This window comes from Aulonocara stuartgranti, assembly GCF_965226115.1.
Source record: "Aulonocara stuartgranti genome assembly, chromosome: 2".
Classification (NCBI taxonomy): domain Eukaryota; kingdom Metazoa; phylum Chordata; class Actinopteri; order Cichliformes; family Cichlidae; genus Aulonocara; species Aulonocara stuartgranti.
The window spans coordinates 24,996,905-25,017,542 of NC_138940.1; the positions used below are offsets into that span (position 1 = coordinate 24,996,905).

The following is a 20,638-nucleotide window of genomic DNA, read 5'->3' on the forward strand; positions in this document are numbered from 1 at the left end:
AAGTTTATCCCAGCTCAGCAGCCATAGCCGAACTTTAATAGGTATGTGTTTCTAAAGTAGAGTCATTGGGTCACTTTGAAGTGTCTTTATGCTGGTTCTTATCTTTAGTTTGTGTTTATATGGAAATACTAAAAGAATGATTATATGTGTGTCCTCATTAGGATAGGGATTTGTGTTCATGTGTGGAATTGTAACCTAAGGTTAATATTGTTAACTGGTAGTTGCGAGACAGTGCATTCAATGACATTATATGGAGTAATGAGAGAAAGTCACGTAATGAATAGTGTAACAAATTACAAATGACTAGGAAAAGTAATAAATAAAGTGTATTTAATTACTTTTTTAACCACAGCACTTGATTAAAAAGTGCTGTGAAAGTGCAGACTTTCAGTTTTAATCCTAGTTATTTAATAAAAGTATTGCATTAGAATCAGAATCAGAATCAGTAAGGGTTTTATTGCCAAATGTTGAGCGGGTTTACAACATTAGGAAATTGCTGCGGTGCTTCAGTGCAAACATACTGTTATAAATACTGTTATAAATTAAGCTTAAATAGACATGAAAATAAAAATGAGAATAAGAATTAAAAGTGCTAAGTAGATAGATATATACATGATATATACATGAGTGCAGGTGGTGATCAGTGCCAAACATGGAATGATGCAGTGAACACAGCGTAGGGTCATGTGTTAGTGGTGGGAACAGTCATACGGTTATTGTTCATGTGTTCAACAGCAGAGGGGAAGAAACTGTTCTTATGGCGAGAGGTTCTGGTGCGAATGGACCGGAGCCTCCTGCCTGAGGGGAGCAGGTCAAACAGACTGTGTCCAGGGTGAGAAGGGTCAGCTGAGAGCCGAGCTGCACGCCCCAGTGTCCTGGAGGTGTACAGGTCCTGCAGAGATGGGAGTCTGCAGCCAATCACCTTCTCAGCAGAGCGCACAACACGCTGCAGTCTCTGTTTGTCCCTGATAGTGGCTCCAGCGTACCACACGGTGATGGAGGAGGTGAGGATGGACTCGATGATTGCAGTGTAGAACTGCATCATCGTCCGTGTTGGCAGGTTGAATTTCTTCAGCTGCCTCAGGAAGTACATCCTCTGCTGGGCTTTCTTAATGACGGAGAAAGCCCAGCCCATCACCCAGGACCGCTTCAGGTCCTGGGTGATGGTGGTACCCAGGAAGCGGAATGAGTCCACAGAGGTGATGGGGGTGTCAGTCAGGATGATGGGGGGGAGTGGAGCTGTGTGCTTCCTGAAGTCCACAATAATCTCCACTGTCTTCTGGGCATTCAGCACCAGGTTGTTGTGGCTGCACCAGGACACCAGACGTTCAACTTTTTTTTTTTTTCAGAAACTTAAACTTAAAGTAATACAGCCATTGCTTTTACACACAGTCCTCCATTTTCATAGGCTCAAAAGTAATTGGATAACTGAATGACTGACTAGCAGCTTCATAGCCAGGTGAGGCCGGTTCCCTCATAATTGATTCTAAGTGTCCCTGATGAAATTGCCTGCAGGCCACAGTCAAGAAGTTTAACAGTTTAAACGGCAGGCTTTTCAGAAGCAACAAAAAAAACGTGCCTGCCACTGGTCAGTATTTCTGCGGGAGCAATCAGTTAAGGAGGCCATCATGAGGCTGGAAAAAATCTATCGGAAAGATTGCAAAAAAGTCAGGAGTGACCAAATTAAATATGTGGTACATTCTTAAAAAGAAGGACAGCTAAACAACACCAAAAAGCCTGAAAGACCACAAAAGACAACTAAAGTGGGTGATTACAGACTTTTCTCCATGCTTAAGATAAACCCTTCCACAACATGAAGCCAAGTCAAGACATCACTGTCAGCATTTATCTGAATACTTTATTAGTGCCTGAGGAAATAATGTGGTTACAGTTGCTCCAAGACAATAAGAACAGTAACAAACTAACTAAATGAAATAATACGAAGTATTACAAAGTTATAAAAAATATAAGAAATAGCTCTACTATTTACAAGTAGCTCAGTTATAAATATTACAAAGATTAAATATATATGATTGACATTTTAGTCTAAACTGTAGACTGTAAAACTTTATTTGTTATTTCTACTGTAGAGGATGTGCAAAACGGTGTACTATTGTGCTTTGTACTGTGCATTAAATGAAAACAATCGCAACTTTTAAGTTAAACCGTGTTGTTCTAATTCTTTTGAGATGCACTAGAATATATATCAGTGTTTCACAATATAACTAAGCTGAGCAGATCATGTTGACCTAAAAAAAATGTTGAACAACGGGTACTTTAACTGAAATGACTGTTATTATTTCCACAACTCACCTTCAGCATCCTCTCTGTCACCCTTACACATACAAACTGCATTCCCTCTGTGCAGACATCACCCACATCTGCATTGTTAATCTCCATCTGTACTATAAAAAGCAGACACATTTGAAATACCAACAGAGCATTGTCTCTGTAACTACAATAAGTTCCTAAAATGTAGATCTTATTAAGCACTCCAACTCATTCACCAAAGAATGGGTTAAAAAATTGGAATGATCTTGTCAAATCCCAGATTTCTATCCCACTCAAATGTTGCAAGGTGGATTTCTGTGGGATAGCCTGGGCGTCTTTTACGTGGCATATATAGACTGGCTTTATGACCTTACATGTACAGAAAATCCTATATAACACACTAAAGAAACAGCCAAAAAAGCATACCATGGCCTCTTTTAAAGGGTATCCTGTCAAGCTCAGTCTGTGTCTTGAGGCCATTAAGCGTACAACCTGACCTTCTTTCAGCTCACTTCATTGCATGGACATGAATCAGCTTAACATAAGTAGTTGCAAATCACCTCTCCAACGTATTGATCCCAGGTCTAGACTCTATCCTTTAAGTGTTATTTTGTCAGTGAAATCACAGACGTAGCAGACAGTAATGTCCATGACAGCGATGCAGTTGTAGTCATTCACATTCTTTATCAGTAGTCCTTTGGCCGTTAAAATATTTTGATTAGAAACCTTGTAGATTTTCCAGATGAGTACCTCTAGGATATTTCTTTAGTGAGAATCTAGGGAAACATATTACCACGGATAGGTTTAGACATTGATCTTTATTGTAAGACAGGCATTTAAAAATTAAGTAGAAGTTAAGTAGATAGTGTAGATAGTAGATAGCGGCAATCAGTCCTATTTTTACATTATTGTACTGATGATTACATAAAGAATATGAGAAAGCTGTTTTGTTTTGGGAATTAGTGGCAAATCTTTGTGTATAATTTCCATGACCTGTAATTTGATTATTCATTTCAGATTCATTTCAGATTCAGATGTGTTTTGTTGAACACAATTTCAATTCTATTGATCTCAGTGAGAAAGATGCATTACCATTCACTGTTTATAGCACATAATCAGTAACGTGTAATTAGTTTTATCAGTATTAGTAAGATAAATCCTTGGAATGCTGTGGCTATGGGCTTCTGAGCAATAACAAGGTTAGACAAACACAGCAACACTTAACCATTTCCAGGCTTACATACAGAGATGATTACATTCTCTGATATACTGAGGTTTAAAAGATTCCGGTAATAATCCGCTTTACTTTCCATCAAAGCAACGGTATGCTTCCTAATGACTTGTGCCCAGTTTACACTCCTGCGTGCTTTCATCTTATCCTAAATAGGACAAAAGCTTGTTATATTTAAAAGCAGTTGTCATTAATCTGCGCTTCCTGTCATAACTGAAGCTACAGTGGGAGTGATCTGAGTTGAGCATTGTCTGATCTGGCGTAGGCTGGTTTCCATCTTTCACTAAATGCCACAGATCAGAGAGAAATTTTCAAGTCTCTTTCTTATCTCCTGCATTGATTGCGAACCAATTGCCAATTTGATTCTAAACATCTCAACACTGATTGTTTGCTTTTTGGCTTGCTGCAGGAATTCACTGGCATTAAGGAGAAACCTGTTCCCTGCCTGTTCCTTTTAATTGTCATGCTAACCTTGTTTTCTTCTGCTGTTTTAAGGGTAGTTTGAGTAGAGTGCTGTTACTATAAAGAGAAATGCCCTCTGGGGTGTTACCTATGGTAAACATTTAGAATCTCTTGCTGTTTCTCGTTGCATGTTGACATTTGTGGTTTCTGAAAGACAATTAGCTTGAATCTAAGCTGAAAAGAAAATAACACTGCACTCAAAAGACAGTCATACTTATATTTTGTACCCTGACTGACAATTGCACATGTAACTATCTCCCTTATGTGTCCCTTACGTAACAAAAAGTCCTGGCTTTCTTGTGGATCTGTCAGTTAAGGCAATCTCAGGAAAGACATGTTATACCTATTTCTGACAGCATCGGCAAGAAACAGGTTACACTTACACAACCGAGAAGCAACGGATTGCAACAACTGTTTATCTTACACGGTGTCACAAAGACATGAGCAACAAACGCAGAAGCATCTGTGGCCATAGTCCAAACATATAACTGACAACAAATGCTCACAATGATGCAAGATTTTGAGACAACTGGAGAAACTGAGAGCCATTCTTCTAAGCTTTCATTTTGAATATATAAGAGGTTGGTTAAGATTAAACCCAGTTTACTGGGTCAAGACAGAGTATATCACATGCACAATTGTGGCATGTTTTTAAAAAGCAGTGAACTAGACTGGCTCACAGGATTACAGATATTAATAAAAGACGTGTTAGGATAATCATCTGCTGAAATGACCCGTTATATTCCACTCAAAAGTACAAGCTGGAAAGCACAATTAGCAGATGCACAGATTCATTTTTGAACACTAAACCCCAGCTGGGCAGCTGTCTGTGTGGCTGTTGAAAATAAAGTGATATTATAACCTGATAAGTTCTCAACTATCTACACTGCACTGATGAAAACAGCTAGCAAGCCCATGGTACTTAAGATGTGCTGTCACTGCTAAATGAGCTTTACCAAGTAATTATAGAGTCATGTAAAAAGCAAGTTTTCACAAGATTCTAGGCAGACCTATAAAATGTAGAATGTCAAAAAAGGGTGAGTAGCAGCCAGGTACTAATCAATCAAACACACTTGATTAATTAATCTAAGATTTGGAAAGTTGCGTCTGAAAAAATCACAAGACCTCTGGAACAGACCTAAGTGGAGATGTTTGACCATAATGCACAGGGCCAAATGTGGTGAAAACCACAAACACATAATACAAGCTGTTAGCATGGTGGTGAAGAGGTGATGATTCGGGCTCATGCAAATCAACCGAACCTGGGCACTTTGGTATACAAAGGAATTCATGTTCAACTTAGTTTCATCTAAGCTTTAGCAGTCAGACAGATAGCTTCATATTTGACTCTAGAATACTTTGCAGTCACTAAGTCAAGTAACAGGACAATGACAGCGCATAAATGCCCCTGCAAATGTCAGCGAACTAAGGCAACACTGTAAAGAAAAGTGGGCCAATATCCTCCACAATGATGTGAGAGATTGATAAATATTGAAGATTTGTGTGTCATGTTACTGCTGCTAAAGGTGTTTCCATAAGCTACTGAAGCATGGGGTGCACTTAGTTCTTCACACAACTGCATAGAGTCCTGTGAACATGTCCTTTTTCACACCTGTATGTGTAGATGGACAAATATTAAATTTGACTCTGTAATGATGAGTGTATATGAAAAAGAGCTCAGTTGACTATGGTAACATGCAATAGGATGAATTAAAATATATCTTGTCTCATGTAACCCATCTTTTTTTTTTTTTTTGTATTATATTTTCTGTATTTTAGATTTTTTATATATTCTTTTTCATCTGTATTTCTTCCAAACCACATACAATTTCATTCAGGAAATTTCCAGGGACACTGTTTTCAGTTTTGGCCACCTGTCAATTAAATTTACATTTTTATTGGAGATAACTGCTCTACAAAGAAGAGGACAGACATTTGTGCAGAAACAGATATATATCACTTTATTTAATTTACTGGCTATGACTTTGTCTTTGCTTTTAAATGCAAATCCATCTCACATCAAACAACCCTCTACAAACAAGTGGACTGTGCACAAAGAATGTAAATGCATTAAAAACTAAAGGAAAGTGCCATGACTGAGTAAAAACAAAACCCATTTTATTCCTGGGTGTATTGTCTTTCGGTGGATGTGCTGACACCAGGTGTTGTCTTTGCTTAATGCAAGAACCATGCAGAGGTGTCTGTAGCAAAAGCTGTGACACCTATCACCATATTTCATTTGTAGCCAGGTGTCTTTCAATAACCCCGGAGCTAAATGCAAGCAGAGGACTCAGCAGTGAAAACAAACTTGCACAGATGGCCGAGAGTGAAGGAAGAAAAAATAGATTTCAGGATGTTGCTGACAGAGCAGACATAATTCATTAATATATATTGTATCCTCCCTCTCCTATAATTTTCTCTCAGACTATTCTCAGTGGCAAAAAAAAAAAATGAGTATGTGAACAAATCATCTTTCTTTGAACCTCATGGGTCAATTAATTCAAACAATACAGCTTTCATTGCTAAAAAAAAAAAAAAAAAAAAAAAAGGAGGCTGGACTTCTTTGAGTTTCTGTCTGCTTAACAGTGAAAATGCTCTTTGGCTCCATTTGTTTGTTGCTTAATTGGAAAAAAGTTCCAAGGGTTCTTTGTTCACTTTAGTTTTATGATAAAAACTGCACGAATGATTTTCTTTGTTCCTAGGCAATTTGTTGCCGTTAAATAATTAAACAGACACATACATGAAAAAATGTATTTTGCCTGGAGCATGTCAAAGATACCTGATAGCAGTGAATGAACAAAAGGCGAGCGGATGTTTTTGTTGTTGTAAGGCAACAATTTCTAATCAGACCATAACTGTCCTCAGGGAGGTGCTAAAACTAATGGAAAAATACTTTGATAAAGTGAGGGAGAAATGGGAATGGCACCCTTTAAATTTGATTGCTAGAAGTAACTGATAACTGAAGCCATGTGCCAAAAGGAAAGTTCTGAAAAACTCCACCACACCAGGTAGTTACAGTATAACTGGACACTTGACGCTAGGATTCAAAGACTTGAGATCTTTATAAAAAATATTCATTGTCTACAAGAAGGGTGTTATTAATGGGGTTGTAAGTAAGTAAGACTTGCAGACTGTTTGTGAAGCAAATATGCCAAGCAGCAAATCTTTTTTCTGGCTTCTTTTTTGCTAGATGTGAGGTTGGGTGAGTCACAAGCGAAAAAAGAAAGTGAGCTTTCATTTTGGGATTGTAATGTCTCCATTTTTTGAAGCCCACGCTTTAGGCACTAAAGGTTTTGAACTGTTTCAAGTAGGTCGACAAAGAATGGACAAACTTGACAGGAAGAATACAGTGTAATAAAATGTGTGGAATTTAATTTCAGATGCTTCTGCAATGACTACTTTGGTGTCATTCAGCGAATTTGGAAAATACAATTTTCTGTGTCAGAAAGAGGGTATTTGTAGCCGTCTGTGGCTTTCTTCTCGATCAGTTCACCACAAAATAAAGTCTAACGTAGATAAAACTCTAAAGTAACAAGTATGGTCCTGTGTCGGCATTACTGCAGTGTAAAGGATGCAGAGACACAACTGCTCTGTGACTCACAAAATGACAATCAAGGCTGTGAAAAGCTCGTAGTTAAATATACAGTACTGTGCAAATTCTGAGGCTCTCATCATTGCTTTATATTTTATTTTTGAGGACCCAGACTTCCTAATGATTTTTTGGGAAAATTGGTCTTAAAAATATTTCTCCACTCTTTCTGAAGGTGTCTGAAAGATTTACTTTGGACATTGGCTGCTGGACATTTGAATAACTGGACAAACTGAGGAGGGAAAAAAAAGTGATAAGCCACGAAACAAACAAACAAACAAAAATTCATCTACAGCAGATAAACTGTATCTCAGTCGTGTCTTAAGAAAGAGGGGGGGGGGAAGGTCCAGCAAAGACCTGATACAGGACATGAAAGACCCGTCTGAGCCTCTCAAATATTTCTGCACTGACTACTTTCCTCTCAGTGGAAGGGTGGCTGCTATGAAGCAGGTATAAAGGAAGGGTAAAATGCCGAAGTGTGCCAAATTGCACAAAAACTGCACTGCAGCCATTTGTAAAACACAGTGGAGGCTCTGTCATGTTTGTGGCTACAGTTCAGCCTGTACGGTTAACGCTGTTGTCAATGTTGGATTAAGATACAGATTTTCTTCTACCATTCAGTACCGTCTGGAAAGCATCTGATGGGAATCACTTCTTTTTTAAGCATTACTCAGTGCCAGTACAGTAAAATAAAACTCTAGAGGTCATGGATTTGCCTCTAAGAAGCCTGGATCTCAACAATATCGCAGCAGTGTGGAATCAAATTGCTATACCATTGAATAAAAGGCAACCAACATCCAAAGAAGAGCTTTGAAATGTCCTTCAAGAATCCTGGAGAACTATTCTTGAAGACTACATAAAAAATACAAGAAAACAGATCTAAGAGAGTTCAGTTCAGACCACCTCCTACAGCTCTTCTGAAGGGAACTCCAAGCCAGCCGAGAAATGTAAAACTCCAGTATATCCTGGATCTGCTATGGACATCTTTCTAGTACTAGTTTTAGGCAGATTGCTGAACACTCTTAACAGGCTGATTTCAGTTTGATTTCGAGTAGTGGATAAGAGCATCCTGTGGGAGTCCAACCTACTCCAAGAATGGGTCTGATTTACTGCTGGCGATGCAAAACAAGCTCTCGCTACAGTTGTAAAGGGACCAAAAAACAATGAGCCAGATACATCATATTTCTGAAGCACCCTCATGGGAGCCCCAAAAGGAGAAGGTGACATGCCTTCTCCAAGTGTAGGTTAGTAGTGTACATATAAAAGCAGAGAGACACAGGAACCATGCAACAAATATGAACACTTCAGTATTTTTTTTGTGAACAGTATCATCACACATGGCAAATTTTACTCATATTGTGCAAGTCACATGTGGTGTCCTTGAAAACGCACCAGTTTCAGTTTCCTAACTATTCAGTCTTTTACCCCCGCTACTTAATATTCCCCATTCATTGATTTAAGATCCATAAAACTCTGAGCTTCTATTATCCAGAGAATCTCACGCCGGCACTTTTTTTTGTCAATCGCTTCTTGAGCTCCGCCACCAAACCCAAAACTCTACTCTCTAGCTTTTTCATATTTCCATCACTCCATCTCACTCCCCACTTCCCATTCCTCTATCTGTATTGAAGCTGTTCCAGTGTGTGATCAAAGCACAGTGCGCAAGACTTCTTTCCTCCCTCTGTCAGAAGCAAAAAGACAAGGGAAACAAAGGCCCCACAGTAGTCTGCCACAAATAACCTCTTTACAGCACAACACTCACTCACATACACACAAACCACACTGACTCAGCCTATGGCAGTCGTAAGTAAAGTGAGTAAGGCTGATCTGTTTGAGTGCACTGCTGCTTGTTGGGTCTCTACGATTCCCAGCATAAAAGGATGCAGCTTCTAATTATCTCCTTTTTGCTCCAAACTGACACGACACATACAGAATGACTTGACTGATAGCAGGGATGACTTCCTGCTTTGTGGTGCAGAACATGAACACAAACTGTGTTGCCGCCAAACTAAAAGGAGGTAGTAAAAACTCGAATGCAGGAATATGCAGCTGTATTCATTCTGGACAGTATCAAGTTAAAAGAGAAAAAAAATGTCCTTAGGTTTAGTTTTCAAAATTTGACTATCTGTTCTGTGTTTTTCGGTGGCCATTCAGGGGCACCTTGAATGATATTCTAATTTCCATTAGTGACAGGGACCATAGAGCCTGTGAATTATGTACTTGAAGCCGACACTTCACATCAGCTGTAGAGTTAATGCAAATACTCCTGGAATTTCTTTAACACATTTTCTTGTTCCGAACTCATTTTCTGTCCTTCTCCCTCTGTAGTCACATCCATCTGCACTCAACTTAACCTCTCCAAAACTCTCATTCACACTTCAAACTATCTGTATTCTACAGGGTGGGCCATTTCTATGGATACACCATAATAACATGGGAATGGTTGGTGATATTAAAGTCCTGTTTGTGGCACATTAGTATATGTGAGGGGACAAACTCCTCAAGATGGGTGGTGACCAGTGTTGGGACTAACGCACAGTGTTGGGTAAGTTACTTTAAATTACTAACTTAGTTACATTACTAGTTACTTCTATCAAAAGTAACTCAGTTACTTCAAGTTACTCGTTACTTTCAGAGTAACTAGTTACTAGGGAAAGTAACTTTGGTTTTACTCAGAATTCTCTTGTTAATGTGTTGCTTCCGTAACTGGATACCCAGCAAGACTGCCAGTCTTCTAGTTTGCTTACTTGCCACAAGTGCACTGTGCCACCTACCAATAGAAAGGAAAAAATAATGTGCACATTTCCACGAGAGAAATCCCACACCTGATTCTATCCTAGCCTGCTTTTTACATCCAACACAAAAACTGCAGTCGTGGTGCTTTCGATTGTACTCAGAACTCGGAAATTCTGCCTTCTGAATAGGAAGATGTAGGTAACACCAGACTGAAGATGAGCTGCATACAGAGCTGGACTGGGACAAAAAAATCGTCCCGAGCATTTTGACTAGAGACCGGCCCACCATTATAGGAAAAATCATAAAGCCTTTGAATGAAAATAAACACTGTTGTGACAGTGATGTACACTGATCTGATGGTATATATGTATCAATCTATCAATCGTTTGTTGTAAGACTCAGATAATTATTTTTTTAAAAGTGAAACATTTTAAATGAGAATAAGAAAGTATTTCCTTGTGCCCCCCTTTCCCTTTTAATGCCCTACATGGACCCCTGGCAACACTTTGCTAGATCCGCACCTGCACAGTTACCAGCTGTCAGCTACCTAAAAAAGGATCCTGGTGTTAATTGTCTCTCAGAAACAGTTCATAACTTCCCTTCAACTCATTCATGTCACCTAAAAAGTAAACCTGTTTCTCCATCACAGCTCTGATGATTCAGTAAGGACATCTCCTGGTTTCATCTTCATGTTTCCTTCTCACCACATATCCAAACCATCCTGACCAGCAGCTTTACAGCTGTGGCTCCAGCAAACATCAGCTGATACTAGAAATTAATATTAAATAAATTCTAACAACAGCTGATCAAGCTTAAACGTGCTGCTGTTGTTTAGCACGACATCCGCTGTTTTCCTCTTTCTGGCACAAAGTGGGAGATAAACAAACAAGAGACAAAAGCCGATCAGCTGATCATTGATCAGTTTCATGATTGAAGTAGAAACAGGAGAGGGAGGGTGAGAGGATAAGAGAAGAAGAGGCAGCTGTGCAGCGTAAACACAGAATAACTCCAGCTTTGTGTGTTTTTCATTGTAGCTGAAGTCCGGGACAAACTGTTCCTTTTCACCTCAATACGAAACGCGTAATAATTTCTCTGAATACGAGACGATTCTGTCTTTTACGGGACGGTTGGCAACTCTAATAATTAACCTTATGAACAAAATAAAGTTCAACATCAGTAACATAGCACCCACCCAGCTGTATAGAAACTCCGTCAATCTTTATTTATAAAGCACTTTTCATACAAAAAAAAAAAAAAATGTAGCACAAAGTGCTTTACATGGTTAAAAGCAGCCCACCCCACCCTCCAACTCACTCCCCACACTCTCATTAACATAAACAATGTGAATACACACATATCCCCCCCCCCCCCCCCCCCCACACACACACACACACACACTTAAAGAGTAAAATTGGGCTTGGTACGCATGTGCCAAGTGAGGAAACACTATAACAGGGAGCCGTCTGCACCGGGAGCCGGTCACAGACCGCAGCCTCCGGGCTGGAGGGAGGCAAAGAAGCCCCCCAACCAGGCTGAGAGGACCCCCAGAGCCCCTGCAGCCACAGTCGATCAGAGCCCCAGTGCAGAGAGCGCCCTCCGAGGAAATACTGGAGATATGACACCATAGGATATGTACAGGGTAAAACGATAAAATAAATAAGAATGGGATACAATATAAATATAAATAGAGTAAGAAGATTAAAAAAAATTAATAAGAATAAAATCAATAAATATTAGGTAAAGCCTAAATTAATAATAGAATAACCAGATAGAATAAATAAGCATAAAATAAATAAACATTAAGTAAAAGCTAAATTAAAAAGGTGGGTCTTGAGCCTGTTCTTAAAAACATCTACGTTCTCTGCGGCCCTGAGCTCCTCCGGCAGGCTGTTCCACAGACGAGGACCATACCACTGAAAAGCTGCCTCTCCGTGAGTATGTGTCCTGACTTTAGGGACAATCAAAAGGCCAGTACCAGAGGACCTCAGGGTCCGCGAGGGTTCATATGGTAAAAGCAGATCTGAGAGATAAGAAGGCCCAAGACCATTAAGACATTTAAAAACCAATAAAAGAACTTTAAAATTGACCCTGAAACACACGGGGAGCCAATGCAGCGATTCTAAAACCGGTGTATTGTGGGCCCGCCCTCTGGTCTTTGTCAGCACACGAGCTGCCGAGTTTTGTAAAAGTTGTAAAGTTGAAATATTCTTTTTAGGAAGACCAGAGAGCAGGGCATTACAGTAATCAATGTGACTGGTAATAAAAGCATGCATCAACATCTCCGTGTTGGCCCGAGAGAGAATAGGGCGGACTCTGGCTATATTCTTTAGATGATAAAATCCAATTTTGGTTACATGTTTAATATGTGGGATACAGCCAAGCTCAGAGTCAAAAATAACACCCAGGTTTTTCACTTGTAGTGAAGGACATAGTGAAAATGCCTCTAATTTAGACAAGAGTTTCTCTCTCTGAGCCTCAGGACCGACGATTAAAACTTCAGTTTTGTCCTGGTTAAGCTGTAAAAAGTTTTCTGCCATCCAAGATCTTATATCTAGAATACAGTTAAAAAGGGCATCCATTGGTCTGGTGTCATCAGGAGACACAGAGATGTACAGCTGAGTGTCATCAGCGTAACTGTGAAAGTTCACTCCATGCCTCCTGATGACACTGCCGAGAGGGAGCATATACAAATTAAAAAGTACAGGGCCTAGAACCGACCCTTGAGGCACACCACATGTCATTTCATGGATCTTAGAGGAGCATGTATCCATACTCACCATAAAAGTTCTGTCTGAGAGATAGGAAGTGAACCAGTTATGTACAGCACCAGAGAGGCCCACCATGTATTTCAGTCTGTTTAAAAGAATAGCGTGGTCTACTGTATCAAAGGCTGCGCTTCGATCCAGTAGCACCAGGACTGAGAGCTTTTGGGAGTCCCAGTTACATCTAAGATCATTTAAAACCTTTAGGAGAGCAGTCTCTGTGCTGTGGTTCACCCTAAATCCAGACTGGAATATCTCCAGGATCTGTCTATCATTGAGAAAATCAGTAATCTGAGTAAAAACAAGTTTTTCTAAGATTTTACTTAAAAATGGTAAGTTGGATACAGGTCTGTAGTTATTAAAATCATTACAATCCAAATTGCTCTTCTTCAGAAGGGGCCTCACCAACGCCGTTTTAAAGGCAGCAGGGAAGACACCCAACTGAAGAGAGCAATTCATCATGTATAAAAGCTCAGCTTCAAAGAATCCATAAAGTGTTTTAAAGAGTGAAGAGGGATTGGATCTAAAAGACATGTGGTGGGTCTCACTGTGGAGAAAACTTTCTTAAGGTTCTCAGCATTAACCAGGACAAAGCTGTCCAGTGTCTCCTCAGGTACAATCGAGCCCTCAGATGTGTTTAAAATCATATCGCAATTAGATAAAATATCAGATCTGATGGCGCTGACTTTTCCCCTGAAGTGGTCTGCAAACTGCTCACAGAGCGAGTCTGTGGGGGTTCTTTGGGAGCTGTTAAAATCAGGGTTAAATAAATGATCTATGGTGGAAAAGAGGACCTTGGGATTATTTTTGTTATTACTGATTATTTTGGCAAAGTATGAATTTCTTGAATTCCTTAGTGTATTATTGTACATTTTAAGTTGCTCGTAAAGTATTTGATGGTTGATAGTATTTTTATTTTTCCTCCACCTCCTTTCTGCTGCCCTGCAATTTCTTTTGAGTTTTTTGACTTCTTCGTTTCTCCAGGGTGATGCATGTTTTACGTTAATCTTTTTGGTGGTGAGTGGAGCAACGGAGTCAATGCTTTTCTTCAGTTTGCTGTTAAAATGATTAAAAATCAAATCACAGGGTGCAGGTAGAATCACAGGGGGGCATTCGTCTAAAACCCTGGTAAAATTTGCAGCCACTTCAGAGGTTAGATAGCGCCTCCTCACAGTTCGCACCGAGGTCTCCCGCTGAATGAAACCGGTGATGTTAAAAAACACACAGTAGTGGTCAGAGACAGCCAAGTCAACAACAGAGGACACACTGGTGGACAGTCCATGGGTGATGACCAGGTCCAGAGTGTGTCCTCTGTTGTGAGTCGGCTGTGTGACGTGCAGTGTTGGGAAGGTTACTTTTAAAATGTATTCCATTACAGAATACATGCCCCAAAATGTATTCTGTAACGTATTCCGTTACGTTACTCAATGACAGTAACATATTCTGAATACTTTGGATTACTTAATATATTATCATGCTTTTTACAACAACGTGAATGTACTATTGCTGTGTGATTTATTACTATTACTGAAGGTCCGCGACTCCGAACTGTAGTAAAGGGACCTCTGGCTAATACGGTGGGTTCCCTGTTGGCTCGTAGCCGAAAAATAGCTTTACTTTGTTGTGTGGGTCAACTTTTCTTGCGAGAGACAGAGAGAGGCGTTGAAGGGCTGCTCCAACAGAACTTATTGTTTTCAGAGGAAAACACGAACACGGTGTACAGTCGAGTCTTAATAGCTTACTTACAACTGGGCTCGTCAGGCTCTCTTCTTGGCTGAAGTGGTTATTATTATATTTACATTAGTGATGGGTCGTTCGCGAACGAAATGGCTCTTAGAGCCGGCTCTTTGACGTGAACGACGCGAGCCGGCTCCTTATCGCGAGCCGTCACATGGGTTTTGTTTTTTTTTTTTCTTTCTCTCAGCCTCTCTCTCGCACTTTTTTTCCGCTTCACTCTGCACGCGAGCCTTGTGCTTTACGCTGGGCAGAGGGGGGAGGGGCGGTAGTTACACTCAGTAGCACAGGAACAGAGCCAGAGAGAGAGAAAGAGAGGCAGGGACAACAACATTAGAAAGGTATAGTAATCATCCACAACTATTTTCGGTTGCAGATGATAAAGGCAGGGATAGCTCAGTAGGTAGAGTGGTTGCCCCATGATCGGAAGGTCGGGGGTTCGATTCCCCTTAACAGCTACCCTGAGGTACCCCTGAGCAAGGTACCGTCCCTACACACTGCTCCCCGGGCGCCCAATGGCTGCCCACTGCTTCACTGAGTGAATGGGTTAAATGCAGAGAGCAATTTCCCCACGGGGCTCAATAAAGTACAATAATGTACTTTCTAAAGGATTGAGAAAGTTTATTCATGCAGGTTCATATGACAGAGAATGTGCATGTTCTTTTAGTTTTCATATTATAATTTATATTTAATTGTGTTGTGGTTTGCAGTGTTTTGTGTTCTTTTCACTTTAAATTTGTGAAAGGAAAAAGCTGAAAATGTAAATAGTTAAAACTTGAAATGTGAATAGTTGATTTTTGTATTATATGATTTATTTATTACATTTTATGTGGAGTGAATAAATAAAAGTATATTTACGGTGGCCCCTAGAGACAAGGCACATACAAACTTCACATCACGTACGAACTCTGAAGCATGTACAAACTCCAAAACACGTAAAAACACGTACAAACTCCGAAGCACGTAAAAACTCAGAAGCACATAAAAACTCAAAACACGTACAAAAGACAACAGAAGTGCTCCAGGATGCTGGGCGCAGTGTTGAGCCTTTGTTATCTTGTGGCTACACAAGCCAGCAAGTACCAACGACCGGATTTGGTGTGTGGTAATAACAGGTAAATGAACTTTTTTTTAAATTATTTGAATATATATATGAGTGCCTGTGTATAAATACACAAACAATACACACATGCTTTCAATTGTGTAATTTAAGTGATCTAGTAGCTCTGCTTTGGAAGTTCAGTTCATGCTAGAAATGTGTTTTGGAGTTTGTACGTGTTTTGTCTCTAGGGGCCACCGCATATATTTATATATAAACATATATAAATAAAACCACTTGTTTTTATGTTAGTAATTCCTTTTGTGCATAATTTTATATTATTGTTAATAATAAATTAATTAAAGCAACAAAACAACCTGAAGAGCCGGTTCGGAGCCGAAAGAGCCGGCTCTTTTTAGTGAGCCGAACCGAAAGAGCCGGATCTCTAAAAAGAGCCGGAAATCCCATCACTAGTATATATGAACCACAGCTCTACAACAGGGTTAGTCCCACCCGTGGTATTGAATGGTGGGTACGCTAAACTGATTTTGCCACTGAGAAAACACTCTTTTGTGTCGCATGCCACATGAATCAGTAAAGGCAAGGCATCTGATCTGGAAGGCTGAATTTGCCTTCAGATTAATGGGAAAATAGGCATTAATGTACAGGGTGGGCCATTTATATGGATACACCGTAATAACATGGGACTGGTTGGTGATATTAAAGTCCTGTTTGTGGCACATTAGTATATGTGAGGGGGCAAACTCTTCAAGATGGGTGGTGACCATGGTGGCCATTTAGAAGTCGGCCATCTTGGATACAACTTTTGTTTTTTTCAATAGGAAGAGGGACATGTGACACATCAAACTTATTGGTAATGTCACAAGAAAAACAATGGTGTGCTTGGTTTCAACGTAACTTTATTCTTTCATGAGTTATTTGCACTGTCAGTGTGCCCCAGGGTGGCTGTGGCTACAATGTAGCTTGCCATCACCAGTGGATGTGTGAATGGGTGGATGACCGAATGTGTAAAGCGCTTTGGGGTCCTTAGCGACTAGTAAAGCGCTATACAAATACAGGCCATTTACCATTTACCATTATTTACAATTTTCTCTTTGTTCACAGCCATTGACATGTCGAAGAGGTTAACACGTGAGGAGCGGATCGAAATTGTGTTATCATGGTGTGGCACTTGATTTTACCAGTCAGGGTATGTTTCTAGCTCAGATTAACAAAGATGCTGAACTGAAGACATTATTGCAACAACAACCGATACCGCCAAACCAACGTCTTCAAACGAGATCATACCTAAGCCAAACACCATGGCATGATGGAAGAGGCTGTTCTTTGAAAAATCCTGACACAGAGGGCCTGTGTGACTAAGTCTGTGAGTGGTTCTGCATAGTGATTGAACTCCGTCTAAGGTCTGTGACCGTCTGTGACAACTTTCTAACAGCTATCAAGCATTTTGGAGGAGAACAGAAGCCTAGCAACTGCCGCAACTAGCTAACGTAAGCTAAAGTGGCAGTTTCTGTTTTTGTTTTTGACACTGTCGCCGGTACGAGATTCCGGAATGGCACCACTTACCTCAACATCCAGTTGTGAAAGCTGCATCAACCTGAGCCAAAAAGTGATCGAGCTGGAACAAAGGATATCCACGCTATACCAAATCCAGGGGGCTGAACACGAACTTGACACGATCCTCCTTGGCAAAGCTCAAACCACCGCTACTAGCGCTGAGCTAGCCGACACAGTGCACCACCCAGCTGCTATGTCCCAAGATCCCGCCAATAGTCAACACAGGCTCTCAACTTGGGTCGCTGGTGTTTCTGTCAAGGACGAGAACTCCTGGTTTCAGCTAGGGGCCAGACCCAAGGCTCTGGTCAGCTCCACTCCACTCCAACCAGCGCCATGGACCGTGGTTGAGACGCGTGGTGGCTGCAGAGGGGGCAGGAGGATCCGTCTCTCGCACCCTCACCCCTCCAGCGCGGTAGTACTGGAGAATAAATTCAATGTCCTGGATCCTATGGACTTTCCTCCTCTGGCCGCTAGCCCTCGCCATCCAGCTGTGTCGCTGAGGTCTGCGCCATCTCCACCACTACGCCCGCGGAGCCGCGGCGGGCAACCCGATGCTGTGGTGCAAACTCACCGTGGAGAGCTGTGCTTTACCCTGGCTCCTCGGAGAAGAGGACCCACGGCGCGGGTACCTGGGAGTCACTCACGCAGTCCGGCTGGCGCATATCCATCTGAACAACCCCGGTGCCGCGGCGCGGGCGTCTCAGATGACCAGCAGCCCCCGGTGGCACCTCCTCTCTCCACGCTGGTCCTCGGGGATTCCATCGTCAGGAACGTGCGGATGAGAGGGGCGCTCACACTGTCGTTCCCGGGAGCCACCGTTGTTGACATAGTGGACAGAATTCCCAACATTCTGGCATCCCACCCACAGGCCAACCGGCTCATCATCCACATCGGCACCAATGACATCCCCAAACAGCAATCTGAGCTGCCGAAGTTGGACTTCCTCCAACTCTTCAGCCTCCTTGGTCAGTTGCAGGTGAGTGCTTTTATCTTCGGGCCCACCCCCACCTGTGGCAGAGGGATAGGCCGTTTCAGCCGGCTGCTCAGCCTTAACACCTGGCTTTCCTCCTAGTGATGGGATTTCCGGCTCTTTTTAGAGACCCGGCTCTTTCGGTTCGGCTCACTAAAGAGAGCCGGCTCTTTCGGCTCCGAACCGGCTCTTCAGGTTGTTTTGTTGCTTTAATTAATTTATTATTAACAATAATATAAAATTATGCACAAAAGGAATTACTAACGTTAAAAAAAAGTGGTTTTATTTATATATGTTTATATATAAATATATGCGGTGGCCTCTAGAGACAAAACATGTACAAACTCCAAAACACATATCTAGCATGAACTGAACTTCCAAAGCAGAGCTACTAGATCACTTAAATTACACAATTGAAAGCATGTGTGTATTGTTTGTGTATTTATACACAGGCACTCATATATATTCAAATAATTTTAAAAAAAGTTCATTTACCTGTTACTACCACACACCAAATCCGGTCGTTGGTACTTGCTGGCTTGTGTAGCCACTAGGTAACAAAAGCTCAACACTCCGCCCAGCATCCTGGAGCACTTCTGTTGTCTTTTGTACGTGTTTTGAGTTTTTATGTGCTTCTGAGTTTTTATGTGCTTCTGAGTTTTTACGTGCTTCGGAGTTTTTACGTGCTTCGGAGTTTTTACGTGCTTCGGAGTTTGTACGTGTTTTGGAGTTTTTACGTGCTTCGGAGTTTGTACCTGTTTTGGAGTTTTTACGTGTTTTGGAGTTTGTACGTGCTTCAGAGTTCGTACGTGATTTGAAGTTTGTATGTGCTTTGTCTCTAGCGGCCACCGTAAATATACTTTTATTTATTCACTCCACATAAAATGTAATAAATAAATCATATAATACAAAAATCAACTATTCACATTTCAACTTTTAACTATTTAAATTTTCAGCTTTTTCCTTTTACAAATTTAAAGTGAAAACAACACAAAACACTGCAAACCACAACACAATTAAATATAAATTATAATATGAAAACAAAATAAACATGCATATTCTCTGTCATATGGGCCTGGATGAATAAACTTTCTGAATCCTTTATCATCTGCAACAGAAAATAGTTGTGGATGATTACTATACCTTTCTAATGTGATGTTGTTGTCCCTGGCTCTCTTTCTCTCTCTCTCCCTCCCGCTCTGTTCCTGTGCTGCTGCGAGTGTAACTACCGCCCCTCCCTCCTCTGCCCAGCGTAAAGCACAAGGCTCGAGTGCAGAGTGAAGCGGAAAAAAAGTGCGAGAGAGAGGCTGAGAGAAAGGAAAAAAACAAAACCAAGGAGCCGGCTTGCGTCGTTCATGTCAAAGAGCCGGCTCTAAGAGCCATTTCGTTCGCGAACGACCCATCACTAATATATACTGGTCACTAGTGTTCGCAGGGAAAAATTGAATCTCCTCCCCCACACAAATGGGTTTGAGTGGAGGCACTGCTGGACTCTAATGAGTTGACAGTTCTGTTTGATATCGGGTAAGCAATTTAGTAATGATGAAACACAATTCATATCAGCCAACACTCTCTTCTTGTTTTCTTTTTCTACCATATCAGTGGATTGTCAGAGATTGCAGCACTGTGACTCTGTGGTTACCCAGACCCTGTTCGATGTCTGATAGGCACCGGGGAAACTGTGTGGCTCATTAGCCTCCATTACGGTTTATGGCTGTATCAGTGTGGAGGCAGATCTGGGCCATACAATGAGTATGGCTGAAATCGCAGCCTCACAGAGCAGGTGCTGCTTGAACACAAACCACACTATTCTGCGAGTCTTTGCCAGGACTGCACCATTGAACTAAACAGACGTGCACGTATCTGTGATTACATACACACAATTCTGCAAAGTCGGACAAAAAATATACCAGGTCTGCACACGTATCGATGTTTTCATTTAAGAAAGAAAAGATATTCCATCTGACAGTCCTGAACAGTGCCAGGCTCAGTGTTATATTGAAGCTGATATGACTTGACATATTCTGTGAGAAAAGTCTTCCTGCGCTTCTTCTTTTTTTCTACCAGAAAAACACTGGCACTGCAGATATGGTCCTTATCCCCACTAAACACTTGTGTCATATGATAAACTTATCACAAAGTCTTCTCTACTACAAGAAGAACACGAATTCATCCCTCTTGATATCCGTTACTTGCGCTGTCTTTCTGCTGCATTGGCAAAGGTTGCATTAAGAGTTTTTCATGGGTATCCTGTGCATCTATGCCA

At 41.0% G+C, this 20,638-nt stretch overlaps 1 protein-coding gene across 1 annotated transcript; it reads right to left on the reverse strand.

Moving 5' to 3' along the window:
* Positions 1-454: 454 nt before the first annotated feature.
* LOC309687245 (uncharacterized protein) lies at positions 455-19,948 on the reverse strand. The gene is made up of 2 exons (XM_082502056.1): positions 18,868-19,948; positions 455-2,405 (listed from the first exon to the last, which is right to left on the reverse strand). Exon 2 carries the CDS (start codon positions 1,133-1,135, stop codon positions 683-685), a length of 453 nt encoding a protein of 150 aa, XP_082358182.1. The 5' UTR covers positions 1,136-2,405; positions 18,868-19,948; the 3' UTR covers positions 455-682.
* Between the last annotated feature and the right edge of the window lie 690 nt (positions 19,949-20,638).